Source organism: Saccostrea cucullata, unplaced genomic scaffold, assembly GCF_032062105.1.
Source record: "Saccostrea cucullata isolate Sc308-1 unplaced genomic scaffold, CSIRO_AGI_Scuc_v1 ctg6757, whole genome shotgun sequence".
Classification (NCBI taxonomy): domain Eukaryota; kingdom Metazoa; phylum Mollusca; class Bivalvia; order Ostreida; family Ostreidae; genus Saccostrea; species Saccostrea cuccullata.
The window spans coordinates 1-25,731 of record NW_026939380.1 but is presented as its reverse complement, the minus strand read 5'-3'; the positions used below and the strand labels follow the sequence as shown (position 1 = coordinate 25,731).

At 34.8% G+C, this 25,731-nt stretch overlaps 2 protein-coding genes across 2 annotated transcripts; both read right to left on the bottom strand.

Annotated features, from left to right (window-relative positions):
* Nucleotides 1-1,827: 1,827 nt before the first annotated feature.
* Nucleotides 1,828-12,415, bottom strand: LOC134252978 (uncharacterized). The gene is made up of 8 exons (XM_062735506.1): nt 6,533-12,415; nt 6,397-6,436; nt 4,794-4,900; nt 4,286-4,373; nt 3,747-3,850; nt 2,757-2,813; nt 2,453-2,491; nt 1,828-2,072 (listed from the first exon to the last, which is right to left on the bottom strand). Exons 1-8 carry the CDS (start codon nt 12,413-12,415, stop codon nt 1,887-1,889), a joined length of 6,504 nt encoding a protein of 2,167 aa, XP_062591490.1. The 3' UTR covers nt 1,828-1,886.
* Nucleotides 12,416-24,628: 12,213 nt separating this feature from the next.
* On the bottom strand, nt 24,629-25,147 carry LOC134252977 (toll-like receptor 4). Its single transcript, XM_062735505.1, has one exon. It carries the CDS (start codon nt 25,145-25,147, stop codon nt 24,629-24,631), a length of 519 nt encoding a protein of 172 aa, XP_062591489.1.
* Between the last annotated feature and the right edge of the window lie 584 nt (nt 25,148-25,731).

Genomic DNA, 25,731 nt, shown 5'->3' with positions numbered 1-25,731 from the left:
GTAGATAAGACGATATGGTCATTACGCACATGCATTCACATGTGAATGCGTGCAATGCTAAAATTTGAATGGATTTGGTACACTTCTGGGTAAATGCATAGGGTTTGTCTTATTTAATGAAGCTTACATGGAATATGGCACCAAAAGGGATATGGGGAGCGTTTGGGGAACATCTGTAACGGTCCCCGTTACAATTAGCACTAGTTAGAATTGAAATTCCTATTCTGCGTTTAAAGAATGGATGGACTTTGATGCGCATTTTTGTCCTACGAGTATCTACTTTTTTAAATGGATGATTTATGGAAGAAAATGTTTAAGACTTAATTTTACAAATGAAAGCTGAGTAAGAACTCTCTTGGTTTACTGATGCAAAATATTTTTTCTCGAATCACTTAACACTGAAATGGCACTTCACAGTCCCTGATGATTATCTCTTTATTTTACAAATTTGTACATGAAGCAAGGAACAGGATAAGACTACTTATAATAACTTGGTGAATTATCTCTAGAATTAAATGTACATGTAGATGACTTAGCACAAAAAGACAAAGCACACGGATGGAAAAATATAAGAATACTGATGATTCATCGTCAAGTTTGTAAAAAATATACTTAAATTTTCATCACTTTATAGGAGGAATGACAAATGAATACTGACAGACAGACAAATGTTTTTTACAAAAGGTCTTTATACCATTACTTTCATGCGGTTTAGAGGAAATTCTCGCTTTATAATATATATCGCTTTTAATTTCCTTTTTACTATCTTACTGAAATCAAAAATTAACGGTCAATTATCTTCTCATAATTGAGCATCAATTTTTGAAACATTCGTATCAAAAAATTCTGTAAAATGTACTTCCTTAAATAGAAAAAGTGATCATAAAAGAAATGGATGTCTGCTAATGGCCATAAAATTTCCTGCACTGTATTTGCCCATTCATTGTTTTAAACAAAACTAGAGATAGAGTAAACCATTGTGTTTGCAAAAAGTGTTCCATATTTGTTTTTTTTTAGTATCTTTGGACAAGATGTGCCAACCAAATGGAAAATATAACTAAATTTTATTCAAATTCGATCATATTGTAAACATTAACATTTTTCAAATGTCGCATGCATCAATGTTTGAGGAGCACAAACAAATACCTTTGAAACGTGCACAAAATATTACAATGGATAGGCAGTTAGATTTTAAATATAATTCTTAGTAAAGACAGTTGGGTAGAGGGTTCTCTTGTCTATTTTTGTACTGTTTCATGTTTTCTTGGATCACATGACGGTCAATCATAACTGTTTTAAGAGTTTTAATGAGTGTTTCTTAATTGTTTCCTACACTACAAAAATTTTTTCAATTAAAGCCGGTTCCAGTAAATTTTCTATCAGGCTTTTTTCTCTACTCCTCACTTAGATAGTAACACAGAAGTGAAGGAGAAACCTCGAGAGTATTTTACAAAAATACATCTGAGAAGAGGTGTTTCAACACTTAAAACAACACTTCCAGTGATAAACCAAACCCCAGTCGTTTTGACATCGTACATGTAGACAGCTGCTTTTTCAATATAGATTTTAAAAAAAACTTCTACTTAGCATTTTAAACTTTTATAAAGATTCTCTTTAAATTGTTTTTAATGAATAAATTGCATTAACCTGATCAATAGTATGGTGATGGATACGTTGTTACCAGAGACACTCTATTATTTATAAAGATACAATAAATAATTTTAAAATAATGGATATTTAATTCATAATTTATTTATATCCTTATTTACAATTAATATGTATTTTTAAAACAAAAGTCTACTAAAATTTTCTCCATCAACTATAAAAGATAGTAGTATTAAATACAGACATTAATGTTACATAAACAACTTTCATTTCAGGTTTCCTCATTCTTTCCCGTTATAGTTAATCTTAAGTCCCTTGAAGTGTTCAGTTGCCCTTCTCTGAATACCTGGCCTGTTCATCATACAATTATGGTAGGCCTTAATTGTTGGAAATTTATCAAGACAGGCAGGAGACAGAGTGACCAGGCATTCCAGGAGATCAAACAGATTATAGTCCGTAAAGCAGATCTGAAAATCAAATCAAACTCATTTTCTTCGAAATATTATTAAAGTAAAACTCGGTTATAATGAAATCATAGGGACCTATGAATTTACTTCTCTATATCCTTAATTCGTTATATCCTTATAAGGAATTCAATAAATTCATATAGTTGGGAATACAAGATACCTGCGATATATCCGTGAATTTGCAATATCCGTGTTCGTACTAAACGAGTTTTACTGTACCGTCTCATAACTCATTGAAATAATTGACTAACCATTTGTTTTGCTGTAAATTCTGTTGACCCCTTGATCTCCTATACATACAAAAGATTGAATTTTTAGTAAGAAAATTTGAAATCTTTAAAATTTATTGGAATCTTCAAGACATAATTTTAAAAGGAAACCTTGCTTCCAAGTACATAATCTCCACTTTTCATCAAGTTCTACGAAACAAAATTGAATCTTTTTCTTACAAATATGTGTTTAAATAAAACAGTACATTGCTTAACCACTTTTTTTATATTTAAGGTGGGCTAAAATATTTATATAACTAATAAGTATGAAATTTCTCAAGAATTCACTTTCAAAAAATGTTAAAAATTATTGTTATCAAAGAGAAAAATAACAAATTACTTAACAGACATGTTGCAAAACTTGTTTTAGTCTTAGAATAAAATAGCTCTTACATAAGCTTGTATGTGTACAAACCTCAAAACATTGCAGTTTTCCTGGAAGTCCCTCAATAAATGGACCCTTTCCGTTCTCCTGAAGTAGAAAAGTAGTGCATAGTACGTAATTATCATCATGACCAGAAGGACACCATTATAAGACAGTTTAATAAAAAGAAGCTTGTATTGTGTTCTTATATTGCAGTCAAATTCATTAGGCTTACGAAACACACTTATGTACATACATGTAAATGAAACCAATTTATTTATAATAATCATCATTTTAAGTAACCAAGTAACTTTGTCAGGTATTGATAATTTTCCAGACATATTTAATGTCATATGATACAAAAAACGAGTTTTAACTGATTTTTTTATTATGTGTTTATGTTTTTTGTAAAATTAAAATTTAGACAAATTTCACCTTATTTTTTTTTTATTTAAGGAGCATAGACTCGAATGTAAAGTGAATATTTTTCCAAAACGAAAAAAACCCCACCATAAATCAGTTTTTCAACTTTGTCATACGTGCTGCAAGAAACTCCAGGTAAACGATGTATATCTAGATAATCATTATAGCTAATTTCTTTTTTTAAATAACGACTTTTAGTGTCTTAAATTGTTAAACATACTTTCACGTTCTCGAACGTAAGTTTATCTTGAGCATTTAAGAAAACTAGAAAATCTTTGGTGTCTTCACGAAATGAATTAACGCCATAATCAAGAATTATCTATTTAGAATGTAATTAAGATAAAAATAACGCATCAACGTTTTTAGTCAAGTTCAATGTTGTGTAGAGGTAGAAAATCAAGCACACTTGGTACATATAAAAAGTATTTTCAGAAAATGGAATCAATGAAATGATTTGAACTAAATTTAAAATTGATAATGACTTTATTCATGACAGTTGTTATTGTAAATGTAGAATCTAGCACTGTTATTGTTACACTAAATACTCTTAACCGAGTGTGTTCGACTCGCTTCTCTTTACCCAACATTTAAGGTTGACTAAGAACCATGAATACTTGCATAGTTTTGATAAATCATCCTTGTGTATTCTATTCTAAGATCTTCCACTCCATCATTGATCATATCCGCTCTTGTTGCTTCCTTGTTGTTAGAACCATACAAATCTAAAGGGGATTATAAAAACAAAATACATGTAGTTAAACGAGTATAATGATACACTTGGAATTCAATCTAATTCTTTTATATTTTGCATGACATACAAATGTCTTTACATAAAAAATGAAGTTACATTCATTCAGGGGATGTAGTTTTCATCTAATGTATGTTATATATTTAAAAAAACGTACTATAAGACCTTAAACTTTAATTCATAGAATTCTTATCAATAACAGAACGTTTTAGTATAAAACCAATCTCAGAGTTATCACCATAATGAAAATGTGTAAAGGAGTGATATGCCACGCACATTCTAGAATTCTATTAAGACGGTTGGAAACTTCTTTATAGAATATTAAAAAATCTAAAAATCATTTTACGTTTCACATTTCTTTATATTCCGTGTTTGCACATGATAATAGACAAGACTAGATGAATCTTACCCAGTTTTCTACCCAGATATCTGAGAATTGCATTGGACTGTACAATTTCTACCTCTCCATCTTTCAAAAAAGGACACTGACCAAATGCCTAGAAGATTGAATTATGCCATTTAACCCAGTCATCACAAATGTTCATGCTTTTACGGTGTGTGCAATTTTTTCGCAAGTGTTCAATTTTATATTTCTATATCTAGACTAAGTAAAATGCATGTTTTACACTCTTCACTATTTTTTCACAATTTTTCATTAACTGTTCTTTGTAGGAAAAAGTTATTTACTTCTTTAAACATTCAAACACAGTTTGTGAATTCTTTATCTGGGCTGGACTCCACTAATTCAGAAAACATAGAAATGATGCCTAGCTCTAAAATTATCTTGTTATAAATGAAAATAGTTTATTTCTTGGTACAATGTATTTCAACTACAAAAAAAAAACAAACATTGCAAAGCAATTGATGTAAAAGCATAGGAAAAACTAAATTACGTGTTCAAAGAGACTAAGACTAACCATTTTTGGTTTCCATTCCTTCACCCAGCTGTCAAATGTCCAAACATCAATTTCTTCATAATCCAAATTATTGTCAACCATAAGTGTCCTTATTGCATCACCACGCCCTACAAAATCATACTTATGAAAAACAACACTATTTCCAAGACATATTAGAGAAGTTAAAGTTAAACCCTTTTTATGTTATATTTTTTTCTCTTTTTTCTCAATTATTAAACAATCAAAGGTGTACATTATTTAACATTGAATTGTAAAAAAGAATGCAACAAATTCTATGCGTTTCGTTTTTTGTAGATGTAAATGAATTGATTGACATTCTTTTTATATTTCTTTTTTATGATTATCTATTATGTGTATTATACAGCAAAATACATGCAACTGTTTTAATATTCTGCCGTCCCTGTTTTAATTTTCAAAATAAATAATAATATAGGGTTAATTCCTGAACTTATGTTGCTGAATATTGGCAGGAGTGGCTATACAAATGAACAAGCTTGCGAGTGCATGAAACATATGGAGATAACAAACAGTATTCAAGATCAAATGTCCAATCACTCCAATAAAACAAAACAAAATAGGAGCAGAGCAGCGGACCTCTGAAACATCAGAGGTGGGATCAGGTGCCATGGAGGAGTGAGCATCCCCTGCCAACCGGTCACACCCACAGTGTGCTCCTTGTCATGATCGGGAAATTACGGCAAAATCCGTCGTCAATTCAGTTCATACGTAGAGCATGCTCTTGCATATCGAATCAACTGAAATATATAAACTCCGTATGCAGGTGATGAAGGTATATTGCTGCATAGGTAAGGGAAGTTTACGATAGAAAAGTTAAAGTCATCACGTTTATCATATATAGAGCTTTGTTGTTAGATTACCTTTAACGTCTTTTTCAAGTAAAATATCCAAATGTTCTGCCTCTGTGCAGAGTGTTTACCAAACCAACAAACCAAAACAATAAGGGCGGATCACTCTTTATTGCATCAATGCTTGTATGTGTATGGTAAAAGACTGAAAATAATAAAGAGACAAAACTTACAAACAGATTCATACAAAATCAGTGATACCCAATTAACCCTATTTTACATTGTAAGTGACAAATTATAGACAAACAAGAATGATATCCAAATTTAGTGAACATTTTTCCAATTTAAATTCAATCATAAACTGGCCTATCATAAAAAATTAAAATGCGTTCTTAGTAACATGTAGGTTATTTATCACATAAACTGAGAAACAATATAGCGTTTACATACATAGTAGATTTTTACTTAACCATTTACTTTCTACTACACATCGAAATCTATTTCCCTATCTGATCAAAAGTAAACCGTAAAATATAATGTTAGATAATACATAAAAACTTACTTATGGTGCAGGGATGTACCCGTAAAAGTGAAAAATAGGTTACAACAATGCTTGGAACAAGCGAAAATGGCCTCCTAGCCTCATGTAGGAACAACATAAAATATTCTAAAAAACAAACCGTAAAGGGTTACATACCCGGAATAATGATCACAATGTAAAAAGAAAGATAACTCTTACGAGGTATAAATTGTGTAACACTACACTCCCCGCCTGATATGAAATATCACACCCTTACAAGCAAAACAAATGTATATATTATCCTTAACTGAGGATACCTACAATGCACAAAATGTAGTTACTTTAACTCCATACATAAACTAGTCATTCAACTTTTCACAAAACAGTTAGTTGTGATTTGACAGCAAAAGCACAATCTGGGTAATTGGTCGCACATATGTTCTCTTTGCTCCATCTTTGAATGTCATAAGTTCGACCTTTCTCACGAGATGATCCTCGCTAGGGAACACACGAGTAACACGACAGAGAGGCCAGAAGTTCCGATGCTGTTCCGCCTCCTTCATAAGGACAATATCTCCTTCTTGAACATTTGGTTTGGTATCGGCCCACTTTCTGCGTTCTTGTAGCGACTGGAGGTACTCCTTGCGCCATCTGTCCCAAAATCTGTTGGCAAGAATTTGGACTATCTTCCACTGAGAGGTGTACATGTCGCGAACATCAAAGTTCATATGACTTTCAGAGACATTCCCCATTTTTTGGGTAAGTAGAACACTGGGTGTAAGTACCTGAGGCGACTCCGTATCAGTTGCAATAGGAACGATTGGTCTGTTGTTGACAATTGCCGAGACCTCTGCAAGAAACGTGGTGAGTACTTCGTGGGTTAGTTTGACGTGACGATTCTCTTGTAAGATGGCATCAAGGATACGGCGCGTGACCCCTATGAGACGCTCCCAAGTTCCTCCCATATGTGAGGAATGAGGGGGATTAAACCTCCAAACTGTTCCTTTATCTGTGAGTAGGTTATGTATGGGTGCGTCCTCAACATTCACCGAGTTAATACCTAATTCACGCACACTGCCAACAAAATTTGTGCCTCTATCTGAGTAAAACTCCTTGACATCTCCTCTTATGGCATAGAATCGACGTAGAGCATTCACAAAGGAAGGTGTATTCATCTGTTCTAATACTTCAATGTGCACAGCCCTACAGCACATACAGGTAAATAAAGCTGCCCATCTCTTAGAGTCAGCACTCCCACCACGAGTACGCCTAGTTGTCACACTCCATGGCCCGAAACAGTCCACTCCAACGTAAGTGAATGGGGGTGAGGGTTTCAACCTTATCGCAGGTAGGTCCGCCATCTTCTGAGTAAGAAGTTTCCCACGCCCTCTGCAACAAATCACACACTTGTAAATCAGTGAAGTCACAATACGTTTGGCACCAGTTATCCATAGACCTGCATTGCGGATTGCTCCCTCTGTTATATGGCGCCCTTGATGGTGCGTTAACTCATGGAAATGTAGAGCTAATAGCTTAGCAATATGATGACTCCCTGGCACAAGTATGGGACTCCTTTCCCCCAAATCAAAGTCACCATGTTGTAATCGGCCTCCAACCCGCACCATGCCTTCTTTCTCTAATGATGGGTTAAGTCTCAAAATGGGACTGTTTCTAGGAAGGGGCCTTTCATTCTTAAGTGCAGTAATTTCCTTCTCGTAGACTTCTAACTGGACGTGATGTATTATAAGCTCCTCTGCCTTCCTAAATGCACTGCTATCTTCTGTAGCTTTAATATCCTTCCTGTGGTGTGCCACTGCATGGACAATCCGTTTCAGGCACATGATGGCTCTAACAAGATTCTTCCATGAAGAAAACCTCTCAAATCGTGAAGTCCAGGATAAGGGGGTAGACACATCCACCTTGCAAACCACAGTGTCCTGTTTGATTTCCTTATCCATAGTTGGATCTACCAAATCATATGTTGGGGCAGGACCATCTACAGTATCTTCTAGGCGTAGCCATTCTATTGGTCCACTGAGCCATGAGTCATACAGTGCACTGTCGATAGTAGATTTAGTGCCATGGTCTGCTGGGTTCTGGTCCGTAGGGATGTAGTTCCATTGAGATGATTTGGAGAAGCTTAGAATTCTTTGAACTCTGTTGCTTACATAGGTTAAAAATCTCTTTGTGCGATTGTACACATAACCCAGAACGATCCTGCTGTCTGTGTAGAATTTGAAATGATCTGCATTGATGTCTAGCTGATCCCTTATAATAGTAGCAATTTCTACTCCCAGGACGGCCGCGCACAACTCTAAGCGTGGTATAGAAGTGGCTGGTCTGGGTGCGACTTTAGATTTACCCATAATGAAACCCAGATTGATGTCTCCACCATGACTGTGAAACAGGTAGGCCACAGAAGCAATAGCAACCTCCGAGGCATCTGTGAAAATCAGTACATTCTTCTCTTGAAGCTGTGAGAAGCCAATGGGTAGGTACTTACGAGGTACATTCAATGCTCCAAGACGAGTCAATGATTGGGTCCAATCATCCCATCTGCTCTGGAATTCTTCTGGTAAGGGAGCATCCCAGTCTACAGAAGGTGCCTGTGTCATTTCTCGAAGAAGTAGCTTTCCCTGAATAGTGATAGGCGCTATGAAGCCTAGAGGGTCGTACAGGCTATTAACACAGGACAAAACTCCTCTTTTAGTGTACGGTTTCTCCTTCCTGGTAAGTTTAAACCCGAAGGCATCCCTCTGAAGATCCCACACGAGTCCTAGACTCCTCTGGGTTGGAAGATCATCATGTGTAATATCTAAGTCAATCAAGTCCTTTGCTAGATCTTTTACATCAAAGCTCTGCATCACTCTAGGGTCATTAGACGCAATCTTATGTAATCTGAGGTTCCCATGGGTCAGTAAGGCCTGTTGAGTTCGTCGTAGGAGATCTATGGCTTCTTGTGTTGTTGGTAGGGACACCAGACCATCATCCACGTAAAAGTTCCGCTCCACAAACTCTCTTACGTCCTTCCCAAAGCTGTGTTCTGCTTGAATGGCAGCAAGACGAAACCCATAGGTTGCTACAGCAGGTGATGGGGTGTTTCCAAAAACCTGGACTGTCATGCGGTACTCGGTTAGAGGCTTGGTAGGGTCGTTGTCTGTGTACCATAAAAATCTTAAGAAGTTCCTATGTTTCTCTGAGACACCAAAGCAGTGGAACATTTGCTCTATATCTGCGGTCACAGCTACGGCTTCCATCCTAAAACGCATCAACACTCCAATGAGACTATTTGTAAGGTCTGGACCTGACAAAAGTACGCTGTTCAGAGACAAGTCCTGGAAGCGAGCTGAAGAGTCGAACACCATGCGAATCTTCTCCGGCTTGAGTGGGTGGTACACCCCGAAAATTGGTAGGTACCAACATTCTTCGTTTGGTTTCAGAGGTGGGGCTACCTCTGCATGATTTCTGTCAAAAATGTTCCTCATGAATTCTAAGGCATGTCCAAGTTTGGTGGGATTTTTTCTCAACGAAGCATCTAAGATCATAGCCCGTCTCATTGCTTGGGTGTAATTATTTGGTAACACAGGCCTATCATGTTGGAAGGGTAATGGGGCTGTCCATTTTCCGTAGGAATCTCTGTGAAACTCCCTGTCCATTATTTCCAGAAACTGGCGGTCCTCAGTCGACATTCCAGGAGTCTCATCATTCACTGTAGTACAGAATATCCCTGTACAAGAACCGACGCCATGTTGATGTTTTTCTTGTGAAATAAGTAACTTGGAATCACAAGGCTCAAGTAGGGTACTACGCCCATTGTCCAACACATGAGTCTTATTCACTACAATGGAATTAGGCCTATGAGCACTACCCAAACACACTTCGCCGATAATAGTCCACCCCAAGTAGAGTTTTTGCGCAAACGGCAAGTCTGGGGGCCCAAGTTTTTGTTCGATCACGTGATGTGCTTGGATCAAATCCCTTCCTATGAGAAGCAGAATCTCGGCTGTATGATCCAAATCAGGAATTAATGGTGCAATATCCAACAGGTGTTGATATGCAGACGCCACTTCAGGAGTCGGTATTTCCTTACGATTGTTGGGAATCTCGTCACATTCTATAATTTTAGGTAAGTACAACTTTTGTTCAGCTGACACTGGCTCGATGACGAATCCCTCTGCTGTTCTTCCGGAAAATGTAACACTTCCACCACAGGAATTCAACGTGAAAACACAGTCATTGCCCTCTAAACCAAAGTAATCGAAAAACTTGGAACGAGCTAAAGTTCTATTGCTCTGATCGTCTATCATAGCATAAGTTCTAAAGGTAAGATCAGGTCTGTTAGATGGGTATACGTTCACAAGGACAATTTTCCCACAAGATCGGCCAACTCTATCCTTCCCACACAATTGGGTACAAGAGGACGTGATAATGTTTTCATCTCCCTTCCCAGATGGTGATTCCTTAGATGAACTCTCCCCGCCATTCTCTTGCCCAGAGTCTCTGTGAAAGTGCATACACGTAACATGGCGATCGCTTTTACAAACGTCACAACTCACTTTAAGTTTGCACTTGTTGGCCCTATGCTTTCCCTTGCAGCAACGGAAACAGAGTTCCCTACTTTTCAGAAAGTCGCGTTTATTTGGGAATGTCATTGCCAGAAAGGCACGGCATTGTTCCAAGGAATGGTCAGCCTTGTGTATAGGGCACCGCATAGAGGATGTTGGTGTTTCGGAACCAACGTCTGACTTCCGAACAAAGACTTTGTTTGTAGGTTCTCTCTTCTTGTCGGATGGATACCTCGTATTAGAAATAAGACCTGGATCATTTTTCAATTCACATATCTCCTGTATGAAACTGACAAATATGCTAAATGGTGGAAATGGAACATGATTCAAACGTTTATACTGAGATGCACGGGTGGCCCATTTATCTTGTACTTGATAGGTGAGTTTACTAACAATAGGCAATATGCCTGAGGAAGTGTCATAGTATCCAAGTAGTCTGGAATATTTTGGGTCCTGCTTGTTGGACTCAATCTCATACAGCAAGTCAAGTAGATCATAATAACGCTTCGGATCCATCTCTGTAATTTTTGGAAAGTCCTTGAGCTTTGACTTCAACGCTGCCTCCACCATTTCTGGTTTTCCATAGAGGTCTTCTAATCGTGCCCATATCAGGGATAGACCCCTCTCAGGTTGGTGAGTATTTGCTGAACGTATGGATAGAGCGTATCTTTTTGAATTGGGGCCCAGCCATTTTGTCAATAAATCAAGTTCTTCGATTGGTGATGCTTTCAATTCCTTCAGAATATTCAGGAAACCAACTTTCCACACTGTATAGTTTTGCGCCGAGTCATCAAATGCAGAGAAACGATGTAATAGTAAATCCTTTTTCAAAAGGTAGTTACTGAGGTCAACTATAGGTGACTGTTCATGAGGTTGAACATGACTGGCAGTCGGAAAATGAAATCCTGCTTGACTGATGCTTGCAGGTCTCGAGCGATGTGAGGCATCATCATGTCGAACATAGTTAGGTGTGATTTCTGAGTGGTTGCTGGCCTGCGAGTTCACATAAGCTTCAGTTCTTTCTCTGGCCGTCTGTTCCACACTTTGTTCTTCAATGTCAAATTGAAAACTTCCTTGAGATCCACGATCGTAATTTTCCATGGCGTTCACTTCTGCATTTGCCACAGCTGCTGCTTCTTTTTCCTTAGAAAGCCATATATCAATATCAGTAGCTGCCTTTTGTTTTTCCAGAGCCGCCTGCTCTTCCAAGAATTTAAGTCTTGTTTGCTGGGTCTCCGCTTTCACTCGTTTTTTGAATATCTCTGATATTGTCTTTGAGGCTTGTGATGAAGTCCTGGATTTCACTTCGAACTTTTCCGAGAGTTGTTCGGCTGCCTCTAATAGTTTATTATGTAGGACATCTCGAAATGTGAACACTATATCGGAATATGTACTATACTGAGACTCATGCTGCTCCAGTTTCTGTAGAGCTTGTTCTGTGCGAGCCCTTTCAAGGAAGTTTGCTAGGGCTTGACTTTCTTTAAGGTACTGTTTGAATTTTGCATTTATCTGGTCTTCTGTTGTCCTTAGGTATTTCCTGTCTGTATTGTCACCATCACAATTTGCAATGAGGTCCTCTACCTCCCTCCACGCGCTTGTGCACTTTTCTTGTAGATCAAGGAACGTTTGGTCAAAGGATGCCTGACCCTTCTCTGTAAGAGTCCGAATCCTGGATTGTTTATCATCCTGTTCGTCTTTGACCTGTTGTTTCTCCCCTTCCCCTGTTGCCATCGTCCTACAGGTTGTCCCTGGTCATAATCTTTTACTGTTCTGCCTCTGTGCAGAGTGTTTACCAAACCAACAAACCAAAACAATAAGGGCGGATCACTCTTTATTGCATCAATGCTTGTATGTGTATGGTAAAAGACTGAAAATAATAAAGAGACAAAACTTACAAACAGATTCATACAAAATCAGTGATACCCAATTAACCCTATTTTACATTGTAAGTGACAAATTATAGACAAACAAGAATGATATCCAAATTTAGTGAACATTTTTCCAATTTAAATTCAATCATAAACTGGCCTATCATAAAAAATTAAAATGCGTTCTTAGTAACATGTAGGTTATTTATCACATAAACTGAGAAACAATATAGCGTTTACATACATAGCAGATTTTTACTTAACCATTTACTTTCTACTACACATCGAAATCTATTTCCCTATCTGATCAAAAGTAAACCGTAAAATATAATGTTAGATAATACATAAAAACTTACTTATGGTGCAGGGATGTACCCGTAAAAGTGAAAAATAGGTTACAACAATGCTTGGAACAAGCGAAAATGGCCTCCTAGCCTCATGTAGGAACAACATAAAATATTCTAAAAAACAAACCGTAAAGGGTTACATACCCGGAATAATGATCACAATGTAAAAAGAAAGATAACTCTTACGAGGTATAAATTGTGTAACACTACACCAAATATGAAACAGATGTGTCGATCCTGTAGTATCTTTGATCTCAAGCTCACTAGGATATATCGTATCGACATAAAATTGGAAATTACCATTGTTAATTACGGAAGCCCAATAGTGCAAACAAAAAATAAATAAAGAAAAACAAAATTATTTAGATAAAGAAAAACGAAATTATTAAATAAAGAAAAACGAAAATGATTTATGAAGAAAAACGAAATTAATATATAAATAAAAACGAAATTATTAAATAAAGAGAAACGAATTTATTAAATAAAGAAAAAAAATGAAATTAATATATAAAGTAAAACGAAACTATTAAATAAAGAAAAACGAAATTATTAACTAAAACATTTTGTTTTTCTTTATTTAATAATTTCATTTTTCTTAATATATCAATTTCGTTTTTCTCTATATATTAATTTCGTTTTTTTTACTTAATAATTTCGTTTTTCTTTTTTGAACAATTTCGTTTTTCTTTATATATTAATTTCGTTTTTCAAGTAGAAAACTGAAACTAAAATACGAAATTTATAGATATGCACGGTAAGGGCCTGAACCCATAAATCATTAGCGCACGCGTCTGATAGACCAGGTTTTGTTTCGACAATCAACAAGTGTGATGTACAGATGCATTCTGTAAACGATTCATGAACTGTTCAATTTTGTTTACGGAAAATTGTTGCTGTGTCATATCCCTACAGCATCATCGTTGGAGCCTGTAAGCCTGGACATAACGATGATGGCTGTTTCTGCTTGTATAAAATTAATGACATTCCAATAGAGCTCATAAATCGCTAGAAGGTCAAGACCTTGCGTATCGTATCACTGAATTCCCCCGAACTTAACCTAGCGTCCTGTCTGTGTACCCATAAATCTTAGAGTGTTGATAATATAAAGAGAATCAAAGTACTGAAAGTACTGAAAAGCAGTTAGAATGCTTTCATCGAATATGTACAACAACAAAAAATGCATTGAATGATGATATTAAGGTAAGCATGCATATCTTTGTCCAATGTCATCAGCGAAGAAGCAGACACACTGAATTTTGTAGTACTTTACTAAATAGTAAAACCAATGACATCCCAGACTGATGTCACAAATGCATCTTTCAACATATCAACATGAGATTTTCAGTTTGAAAGACAGGAAGTTCATTTTAAAAAAAATCTCCCTAATTGTCTCCCTTGGTGGCGTCCAAAAGTGCTCAGGACGAAAAAAAAGAATTACGTTGATGTTGCAAATTTAATTGTCTTTCATGCTCTATTGATTCTAAAATTAGGTAACTGTAAAGGCTACTGTAGCAAACAACTCTTTAGATTAATTGATTTGGAGTACTGTACATAGATCTTTAGCTGGCTAATCTGAGAAAAAAGCGGATTGATGAGCAGAGAATTTGTAAATTAATTAATTTCAGAGAGCTTCAGTTGCGTAGGCTCACTGCGGGTCAGCAGATGTGACCTGTCAACGGGGGTGCTTACTTCTCCTAGGCACCGGAACTTTCAAGGGTTTGTTTTCCTTTTGAGACCGATCACTGTTTATTTTGTATTTTGATACAGATACTGAGTACTTCCGTTTATTAATATTATGAACTATTTCTCTCACAGGAAGAAAGACAAGTAAACAAGATAATAAAGTATTGACTTTTCATACAATTAAATGTTCGAATAAGTAAATGGTATATGACAATTATTTAAAAAGAGTCTTGCAAGATATGTAAGGGGACATATACTGAGTATTTGGCATATACTTTTCATGCAATATTGATATCAAATAAAACGTGTGAAAAGTAAAGTTGTTGTTTTATCCATCAATACTAGTATTTTAAAAATTCAAACGTACACTAGAGTCAGTGTATAACAAACAATTTAATTGTCCATTGCAAGAATTACCTAGGTATCATTGTCACTTTCTTCAATATGTCGGATAAGCAATACATTGTATATATTTTTTTTTTTTACTAAAAACAAGTATGCGATTTTCTATCAATATGCCTGTAAACATCTGGATTTTAATTCTTATTTCTTCTCAAAGTCTAAAAATGAAAATTAACAAATTAGACATTTTTAAATTTAAAAAGTATTTTTACAGCTTATACCTTCCATAGGAATTTAACGAACTTTCAAAAATAATAACTTATTATATATAATTTGCAATTTTTGCTAATTGCCAAGATTTTTCATGCCTCTTTCTTCTGCGCATATATTATATCGGTTGATTTTTAGAAGAGGATCAAGATGCCGATTAAATTTTTTTCCAATTTTTTAAAACTAATTTTACTATTTTCAGGGTCGCATTATTTTTTTAAAAATAAAAATGTGATCGTTTATGATCGTTTGTAATAATTATCAAAGACTGAGTACAGAATTTATCCTTGTCCACAGTGGTCTACACAACAGTGGGGCAGCCGGCAAAATGGCATACCCCCAACATCGACATAAGTTTTGCCCTCCCTGACGGGAAAAGTAGCACGCTGGGTTGACCTCAATCGTGCTACGGACACATTTAACACAAATTGTCTTTTAATTATATTATTTTGCTTTAGATTTACATTATATAAGATATGATTTTCAAAGTCAACATCACATATATCAACATCAACCATCACATATATCAACATCAACCACAAAAAATCAACAAAATCAACAGTTCAATGGTTAAATTGAAGGTGACGATTTCGCCAATACGACCACTGTGAAGTATAGTCTACTGTCTTTCCCCGAACTCCTTAAAATCATGGATAATTCGCCAAGTTGACACCCGTCACGCAGGTATTCGGTCAAAGATTATTCCAAAGGTCCTAGAATACGGAAATAGCAGGCAATTCTGATCAGCATCGTTAGTCTCCTTCAACGAAATCTCTAATACCTGAAAAGACAAAAACAAAACCCCACAGCAGAAAAAGATTCTCAATAACATTTCCATAACTTTAATAAATTGGCTATACCTAACCCATGTAAAACAATGTAAACGTAATTTAAACAAACAAAAGGAGAAAGAGTATATACTTAACACCTAGCTCAAGGGTTGAGGTGGGAGGGTATTTCATAATACAGAAAAATAAATCGGATACTTTCATCACCCACCTTTCACTTTCATTGATGCATAGAAAAGGGGAGATAACCCGAAAACCTAGTGACTACGTACTGACACTGTATGGATGGATAAATAAATTCCGGTTTATCTCATTTATTCGATTTTTCACAAAAAGGAGGTGAATGATGACATATAATTAAAGGATAGAGCTTTGATAACGACGCATATTGTGAGATGAACTCAAATATGCGGTATTATCAAAGACCTATATATAATAAACAAATGCTAAGTATTTAAGTTTAATGTTTTATTCGAGTTGGCAGGACAAGTTTAATGTTTTATTCGAGTTGGCAGGTATTGTCCACAGTGGTCTACACAACAGTGGGGCAGCCGACAAAATGGCATACCCCCAACATCGACATAAGTTGTGCCCTCCCTGACGGGAAAAGTAGCACGCTGGGTTGACCTCAATCGTGCTACGGACACATTTAACACAAATTGTCTTTTAATTATATTATTTTGCTTTAGATTTACATTATATAAGATATAATTTTCAAAGTCAACATCACATATATCAACATCAACCATCACATATATCAACATCAACCACACAAAGTCAACAAAATCAACAGTTCAATGGTTAAATTGAAGGTGACGATTTCGCCACATGGGCACCGTAGGTGCCCACCGCCACCTGGTGGGGGTAGGCAACTTCAATTTAACCACCCACCATGGACTCCTAGCCTACTCAAAACCCTCAGCAACCCATCCATCGTGAACATCATTCTCTCTCATTTCCAACCCACTGTAGATTTATGCTGCATTAAAGTAAATCTGGTAACCCTTCAAATTAATCGTGCCTTACCCCCCCCCCCCCCCTTTCCCCTGATTTTATATCTTTCGAAGTTGTATTGCTTTTGGTCTCTATTTCTATTACTAATGTCCAGCTATTTAACTCAGTCAGAAAGAAAGAACTAACTGGACTAATGTAAGAAAATAAAGTAGAAAATATGTCTTATCTAGATTTACCCCCCCCCCTTTTTTTAATGTATTGGTTTATTCATTTGAATTTTATTTCTTATTCATTTTTAGGTCATTTGAAAGACAAATTTATAATATACTTTCCTGCAAAGATTACAAACGAGATGAATGGGCACCTATACTCTCACCCCCCCCCCCCACCCCCTTTAGCATGATTATGTTGTTCCTGTATTGTAGACAATAATTTTAAGTGTTCACATTCCCACTCTGTCAAGTGCAGAACATATTTTGTGATATTTTGTACAGTTTCTTGCCAGTTCTGAAGAAATGAGGTTATCTAAGTACCACTTATTTTTTAAACCAAGCTCTTCCAAAGACCATGTAAAATTGATTAAATCTTGTATATACTATTTACCTTTCAAGCCAAGAAACACAATAGGGTACTTTGTATTTACCCCTAAGCATTTGTAAATGTAGATGGACTGCACCAGACATGTGAGGCACATATGAGTAAAACCTTTATTCTAAATCCCTTTCCAACTGATACTCTATCAAAAAGGCATGATCTTACTACACCTTAAGCTTCCTACTTTGGGAATTTTGGGGAGGAACCCCCCCCCCCTTTCCTCTTGCAAAAATATGCTATGGAATGGGTTATTAAAAATATAGACTTCAAAATTCTTTTTAAGGCCGTAAAAAATGGATTAAATTTAATGATAGAGAGCATGAAAATTAATATGCTAATTCAGTGTAACCTATCCTTTCCCTAATACCCTAAAATGCTGTCGAAGTTTATCTAATCTTAGCACTATGAAACGTTAACTCCTACTCACTTGTGGATTTGTATTTGTATCCCCTAGCTAACCTGTATTTTACTCCAGCATGCTAGAGGTTCACGACGAGATACTTTTGACTTGGCTCCGAGGTACATAAAGAGCGTAGGGACGTTAACCGAGGCTCATATACATGTAGGAGTAACCTGTATTTGTACCCATTAGCTAATGCATGGATGTAAACTACATGTACATATGCAATTATGCACCGACTAATGCATCTTAATCCCATATGAGATTAATGTGTAAACAGAAAATAATTCAGCTAACTGCTCACATGAGGGATAAACACATACCATATTACATGCGAATGGCAACTGGGTTTGAACTGATATTTTCAATGAAGAAATGCCCCTAAGATATGCATATGTGTAAGCTAACAGTAAGTGCCTACTATTAAAAAGAAAATATTGTAGGAAATGGATCAGATTATAATATAGCCTGTGGTACAATATGTATCTAACACCCCCCTCCCCCCACCCCGAATTTGTATCTCTATGCTGTTCGGAAATCTCGCCTTATGCGGTTCTTTCATTTTATTTATTTATCTATTTTTAAAATCTTATAATTCCACATAAATAAAACCAGTTACCTAAACAATTTATCCTTTATGAATTTAAAATCTGTGAATATAGAATTTTAACGGAAGCAAGTTTAATCTGTGTGAAAATAGCAAATCTTTTGTATCTAATAACTTAGAGACACAGCAGAACCAACACTGAAAAAAAAAATAAGCCCCACTTTAAACCTTATACTGGAAGTCTCATTATAACCCTGTTTATTTTATTTATTTGTGGATTTATTTATTATTATGTCGTGACCATTCATACAGCATATGCCATATTACGGAAAATACATAGAAAGACCAGCACTGCGAGCCTTATTCAAATGAGCCTGCATTGACTTTAGCACCTAAAGAACTCTGTAATTTGTCCCTCATCCCTTTGCGAAACTGAATTACTTGATTAAAACTGGTAAAAGTTCAGGGACTTGAAGTTGCATTTCCTATTTTGAGGTTCACTTTCCCTGATGAGAAAGATAACTCAAAGGAACAAATGTTAATTTACTAATAATTTTGACAAGTTGTTTTTTTTTTTTTTTTTTTTTTTTTTTTTTTGTTTTTTTTTTACAGTGCTTCAATTAGCCTATAAATTATTATTTATTTTATAGTCTTTTATTTGTAGAATCATATTTAAATACCTAGAGATTTTCTAGAACATTGTCAGGAAATAAAAGCCCGTGCTGAAATTAATCTCTGTGTGAATTAGTAAAATAAGTTTACCTGATTTTTCATGTTAACTTAAGATGGTACAAAACTTTTCATTTACTAAACACAACTATATAAAGTACAAGGTCTTTATGCAGTTAAGGGGTGAGAAGTCATTAACTGTATGTGTCTTTATTGTGTTATCATGATATCATCAAACCTACTCAAATAAGGTACAGGCCCTGTTAGAAAAATTCATAATTATGTTCATATACATGTACACTGAAGACGGCTTCCGAATGAACAAACAGCCTGACCTTCATTTATTTCCTTTATTTATAACTTTAACCAAACCAAAATGTCAACACAGAATATATATGTGAAACAAGCCTTTGACCCCCTCTTACTTAATCTGAACACATATATACATATATTAACCAGCAAAATAATAGCTAGACTTGCTAGATAATAGATATCTACATGTACTTAATTAAAATAAAAATTCGGGGAATCCTATCTACATCAACTAGTGAACCATTGAGGCCCTAAAATACTATGCACACATTGTTATTATTCTGGTTAAGTCTGAAGTTGTCCTCCTTGTCAAGCCCCCTAAGAGAAGAGATATCCGAATAGATGAGGATGCTGCTGGTCCTAATATAACTACCGGTATTAATATATATGTAGATTTGACAGACAATGTACAATTCAACTTGGGTGCATAGAACCTATGCCCCCACCATTTACAGCCTGAATTGTTCATTGCAATGCTTCCATCCAACTGAAATTTTTTGAATCAAAATCTATTTAGTCATCATTCGTATTTACTTACCTTGAGTTTTGTCATAGCATGTGTACAACTGTAAATATGTATAAACAAATACACATCTTATTTCATGTTAAATCATATACATAAAAATGCATTAATTGTAATATAACATTCAACAGCACCACAACTTGTTCTTTATTTTACTTCGAATTATTTTATTTCACAATTGATTACTGCCTTTGTTGCAATTCCATACCTTTCATGCCTCTCTTTGGACCATTGTTAAAGTTGAATGGCCTTGATTGAAAATTTATATCCTTTAATTAGAGTTCTGTTCCTATGTGAATCGGGGTAAATAACATTTCTAAAGACATGATACAATAGCTTTATCAAACTTTAATTAATTCTCAATCTGTATGTTTTCTATTTATTCACTGTTTTAAGGAAAAGGTTTTTTTTCAAATGTCACAAAATATTTTGAATAAACTGATAAATACAACAAACCCAAAGTTACAAAACCATACTCATATTGTAAGAATTATAACTATGTATATACCCATTTCTAAACCCCCTAAAGATAGGCCAAGGGACCTAAGTATCTAAATATAGGCTACCATGTGTACGGATGTTTGACCAATGACCTTGAATAATATGGACCGAATAAAGTTGAAGTTCAGACCTATTTTTAGATTAGCTCATTTTGTTTAAATAATATTTCACTAAGTACGCTTTTCTTCATTCAAAATATACTGATGAAGTTGGTTATTATTACCATATTTGTATATATTGTACCATGTGCCAGTGTTTAAAGTATGGACGGGAGGCAAATCGATCTGTTTCAATCCAATGAAATATTTGCCATCGAGCAATATCAATGTTGATAAGATAATCCATGTTAATTCTTTGACTGAAACTTAACTTTAAAAACTGGAAATTATGATAAAATATTTCATAATACAGAAAAATAAATCGGATACTTTCATCACCCACCTTTCACTTTCATTGATGCATAGAAAAGGGGAGATAACCCGAAAACCTAGTGACTACGTACTGACACTGTATGGATGGATAAATAAATTCCGGTTTATCTCATTTATTCGATTTTTCACAAAAAGGAGGTGAATGATGACATATAATTAAAGGATAGAGCTTTGATAACGACGCATATTGTGAGATGAACTCAAATATGCGGTATTATATATAATTTGCAATTTTTGCTAATTGCCAAGATTTTTCATGCCTCTTTCTTCTGCGCATATATTATATCGGTTGATTTTTAGAAGAGGATCAAGATGCCGATTAAATTTTTTTTCCAATTTTTTAAAACTAATTTTACTATTTTCAGGGTCGCATTATTTTTTTAAAAATAAAAATGTGATCGTTTATGATCGTTTGTAATAATTATCAAAGACTGAGTACAGAATTTATCCCTGGGATCAAAGCTTTTATAATCTTTTAATTAATTTGAGAGAAAAAAGGAGAAGAAAACAAACGTTTCATTATGGAAGTAATCCTATTGTGACCATAACTGTACAACTTACAGATGTATTCAGTGTTTTTATAAAGGCTTTCCTCATGTATTACTTCGTTAATTAAAGGGATGCCTTAATACTTTGGCAAGGAAAATCAAACTCGATCGAGAAATTCTCCGATGTTTTGCAGTTGAAATATTATAATCGTGAACCTTCAACCCCTTAAGCGGTCCTACTAAACAGAGTGCGCTAGTACGATAGGGTACTTTTAGAGTAGGCTGGTAAAATTTTATAATTTAAATAAATATCGCTAAAACCCCCAAATATTTGAGACAAATATTGCAATATTATTTTATAATACTTTTTATTCAAATTGTATATACGAGCAAACTTTATAAAATTACACAGTTTTTCTAGTGTACTCTGAAGTACTCTATCGTACTCTGTTTAGTGGTACCCCCTTTAGCCAGTTATTAACCCGTCCTCCCAGTGCCCAGTAGCATAATTAGGTCAAATATTTATTGTTCATGAGGGGTGCTGTATAATTAATCACAGGCACACCTGATTTTTTATCAGTAAGTCTCTAAATTAGCCAATATCGAAAAATTCTACCCCTCTATTTAAAAAAAAAAAACTAGGTGTGCAACGCCATGTTGATCCCCTGCTCCATTCAGGCTTCACTTTAACACATAAATCGGATATGCCTACTGGTTTGCGTGTAGCATTGGGTTCAAATATATTTCTCGTTATAATTTCTTCCTAAGGGTTAAATCCAACGCGTTGATAATGTTATCAACTAAAATTCATGCTAACTTCGAATTTTGTCTCAGGACCCGATCGCCATCATCTGGCATCACGGAAATTTAATCTCGACACCAAATGTTTTTTATGCATAAACTTTTTAAGATTATGTTGTTTGATAGTCTTGATTTTATTCAACATGTTTTATTTATTTATGTGTTAGAAACAAATCATAGGTAGCGCTTTGTTGAAGTTTCCGTTGTCGATAGGTAGCGCCTTATGGAAGTTTCCGGTGTCGATAAAAATTGCGTAATATCGTTTGATACCTGCCATAAAGCGATTAGCGAATATGCTAACCGCTAAAAAATTAAATGATACTTTCACAGATTCATAAAGCCAGTGTTCACCTCCTAATTTACTTTTCGATCTGACACTTATTTATGGTTTCCCTTCGTTACACATGGATATTTTAATTATATATTAGGCGACCTTCATTTAGTGATCACAATACATCTTGTCTTTTAAAAGAAACAAGCAGGTTTTTTTTTGTCTTTTGCACATTTTTTCAAAGCGAAAGAAAAATAAATTTTAAAACAAATATTTTCCTTATTCATATTTTCAAGATCTTTTAAGCCTTTTTCCAACATGTGTATGTAAAGGCACAAATGGAAATTCATTTGAAAAACTTGAAAAACCTATGACATCATCTGAGGGTGAATGCTAAAACAGGCACAAATATTGAATGAATATTTTGTTTGCAGAAATTTGAAATTTTAATGTTATACATGAAGATATGCATCTTTTTGTTCCTCGAGTCGTTTATTTCTTTTGCTCCGTAAGATCTCTTATTATGTTTTATTAAATTTAAAGCACTGAATTGTTTCTTGTTCTAATAACTTCCATGTTGCACTGTGATAGCTTTTAAGCCTTTGGTGTTGTTTAGTCTTCCATAAACTTTTAAGGACATTTTTATTGTCAAATAAATCTCTTCTATATGGCAAGGACATCTTACGCAATATTGAATAAACATTCAGGAAGTAACTGTTTATGATCTTATTATCCCTTTATTTTTTTCAACTACCGTTAATGATCTGACATACCCAATACAAGATAGACAGTGACTCATTTCCTTTTTAATAGAAAATTAAATTAATAAAAAAAATAGAATTGAATTAAAATTGCAAACTTCTCAATTTCAAATTGAAGATGAATTTCAATTCATATTTAACATTCACCGACGTCAGACACGATAAACAAGAGGCCTGTTGGCCACAAAACTCAACTGAGTAACTTTGGCTCTGCCAAATTTCGCACGATTTTCCCATGGCGACCGGTCGGCAGGGGATGCTCACTCCTCCATTGCACCTGATCCCACCTCTGATGTTTCGGAGGTCCGTGTTTGCTCTGCTCTTATTTTGTATATTGTTTAATGGACGTTGAGATTGAATACTGTTCGTTATCTCCATATTCTTCCTTGAAATACCATTTGGGTCGCAACTCTACCTCCGGGAGTCATGACTTGAGCAATTTAGAAACTACACTTCCCCAAAATGCATCCAGATTAGTGTCAACTTTTCTGGCCAAGTGATTCTTGAGGAGAAATTTTTTCGCCATATATTTCATTGTGAAAATGAATTCCCTATTGTGGGCCCTCCTTACCCCGAGGGTTATGATTTGTACAAATAAAAATTTACTTTACTCCAAGTTGCCTCCACATCAAAAAGATATTTATTATATTTTTATGTGAAATGCCTTTGAAATATATATTGTAGAGAAAAGTTGAGAAAATATTCACTTTAAATATATGTATATGCACCTTTAAGGGACATTCGACGAAGAAATGACTGCAGAGGACTAGACTTATAAATCTTATTCAGGTAACAGTCTATCTTATTTGATGGCTTTTGTGCTCTTCTATAAGTTATTTTTTTCACGATTATAATATTTCAACTGAAAATAAATGATTACAACACAATTTGTGTGTCTTGTAATCTGCAAACTTATTTAAACTTCCTAAATTACATGACTTTTTTTAAGTCCTTAACTTTCCATAATTCATTCTGTTATATCCGAATGAGACTTTTAAAAGAGAGCAGATCTGGCTCTGGCAAAATATTTTGCTAACAAAATACCCAAAATGTCATTGCATCTAAAAAAAAAGGTTTCTAAGTGTGAGTACCCATGTTCATGTAAACAAGGCAGTACAGATCCCCCCCCCCCCCCCCAAAAAAAACCCAGACAATTTTAAGTAATGAAAATATATGAATATGTTTTATTCTACACTTCCTTTTGGATACATTATTTGCGAGGCATACAGATGAGGATTAGATTAAACATGACATTGATGTGACACAAACCGGAAAAACAATGTTGAAACTTTAAAGTTATGAATAAGGGGATATAATGTTATAATATAAACATTGTATAAACATTCCGAAAAAAAAAGATCAGGTTATTTTTGTACATGATTAAAAAGGAACTGTTAGTTTGAAATCTCAAATTCTTTCAATATCTCCTGTCGAAGAGTTTCCCAGAACACTTGCTGTCCAAAAGCCTCCTCGGGATATTCCAGATAATATCCATTCTTTATAAAATCACTAGCTTTCTGGGGATATTTTGACTGGCATACATCTGGCATAAGAATTAAGTGAACAAAGTTCAATGTTTTTCTTGTCTGAACTCCTTCCATTCTGGCCATATTCAACTCGTAATCCTGCCAGTCCGATTCCAGAAAATTTCTAGTAACTTCACAAATGGTTCTTTTACTTCGACTGATGTAGTCCATGATATTATTTGCATGATCTCCGCTTGGCTCCATGTCTCTATGCATTACTGCTAGTTTTATTTGATCACTACTCTTATCTTCAAGGTTGGATATCATCTCTTCTTTTACAAACGATACATCTTTTGCGGAGTATGATATGTATGCGTTATATTCGAAATTCCCAACACTAGAACTCGATTGAAGACGATGATACCCCCTTACTTTCTTTCCTGCCATATATCGTATGTAACGTATTTTCCAGCGGTTTTTATAAACCAAGTAACAAGCGGTAATGGTGACCACTAAAGTACATAAAATACAACTGATTACGTACCAAATCAGGTAGGATTTACACTTTTTATTTAACATAATCAATGATTTCTGAAAATTTCTACATGGATAGACTCATTAAAGCAGAAATATCTGTTGAAGTCTTGAAAATGAGAATAAAATCTTACAATCCAGCGCAGAAAATTCACGTTTTCGCAGGTGCAAGAAAGACGATAGTCCACAGTTAGATTTTCAGATTGAAAATGCTGATTAAGATGTTCAATGTCAATAGAAGTAAAAGTCTCTAAACGATTACCCGAGAGATTTAGAAATATTAAATATATCACATGATTTATTTTCACTCCCCACTTGTAAATCCTATTACCTTGCAACAACAATTCCTTGAGATTTATTTTATTTCTAAATATTTGCCCTGGAATATACTAGTATTCAATGTCATTATAAGATAAGTCCAAGAATTCTAGGTTTATCTGATTTCTAAATATCAATCCCTTAGAATCCGAAGATAAACTCTTTGCAATATTATTTTC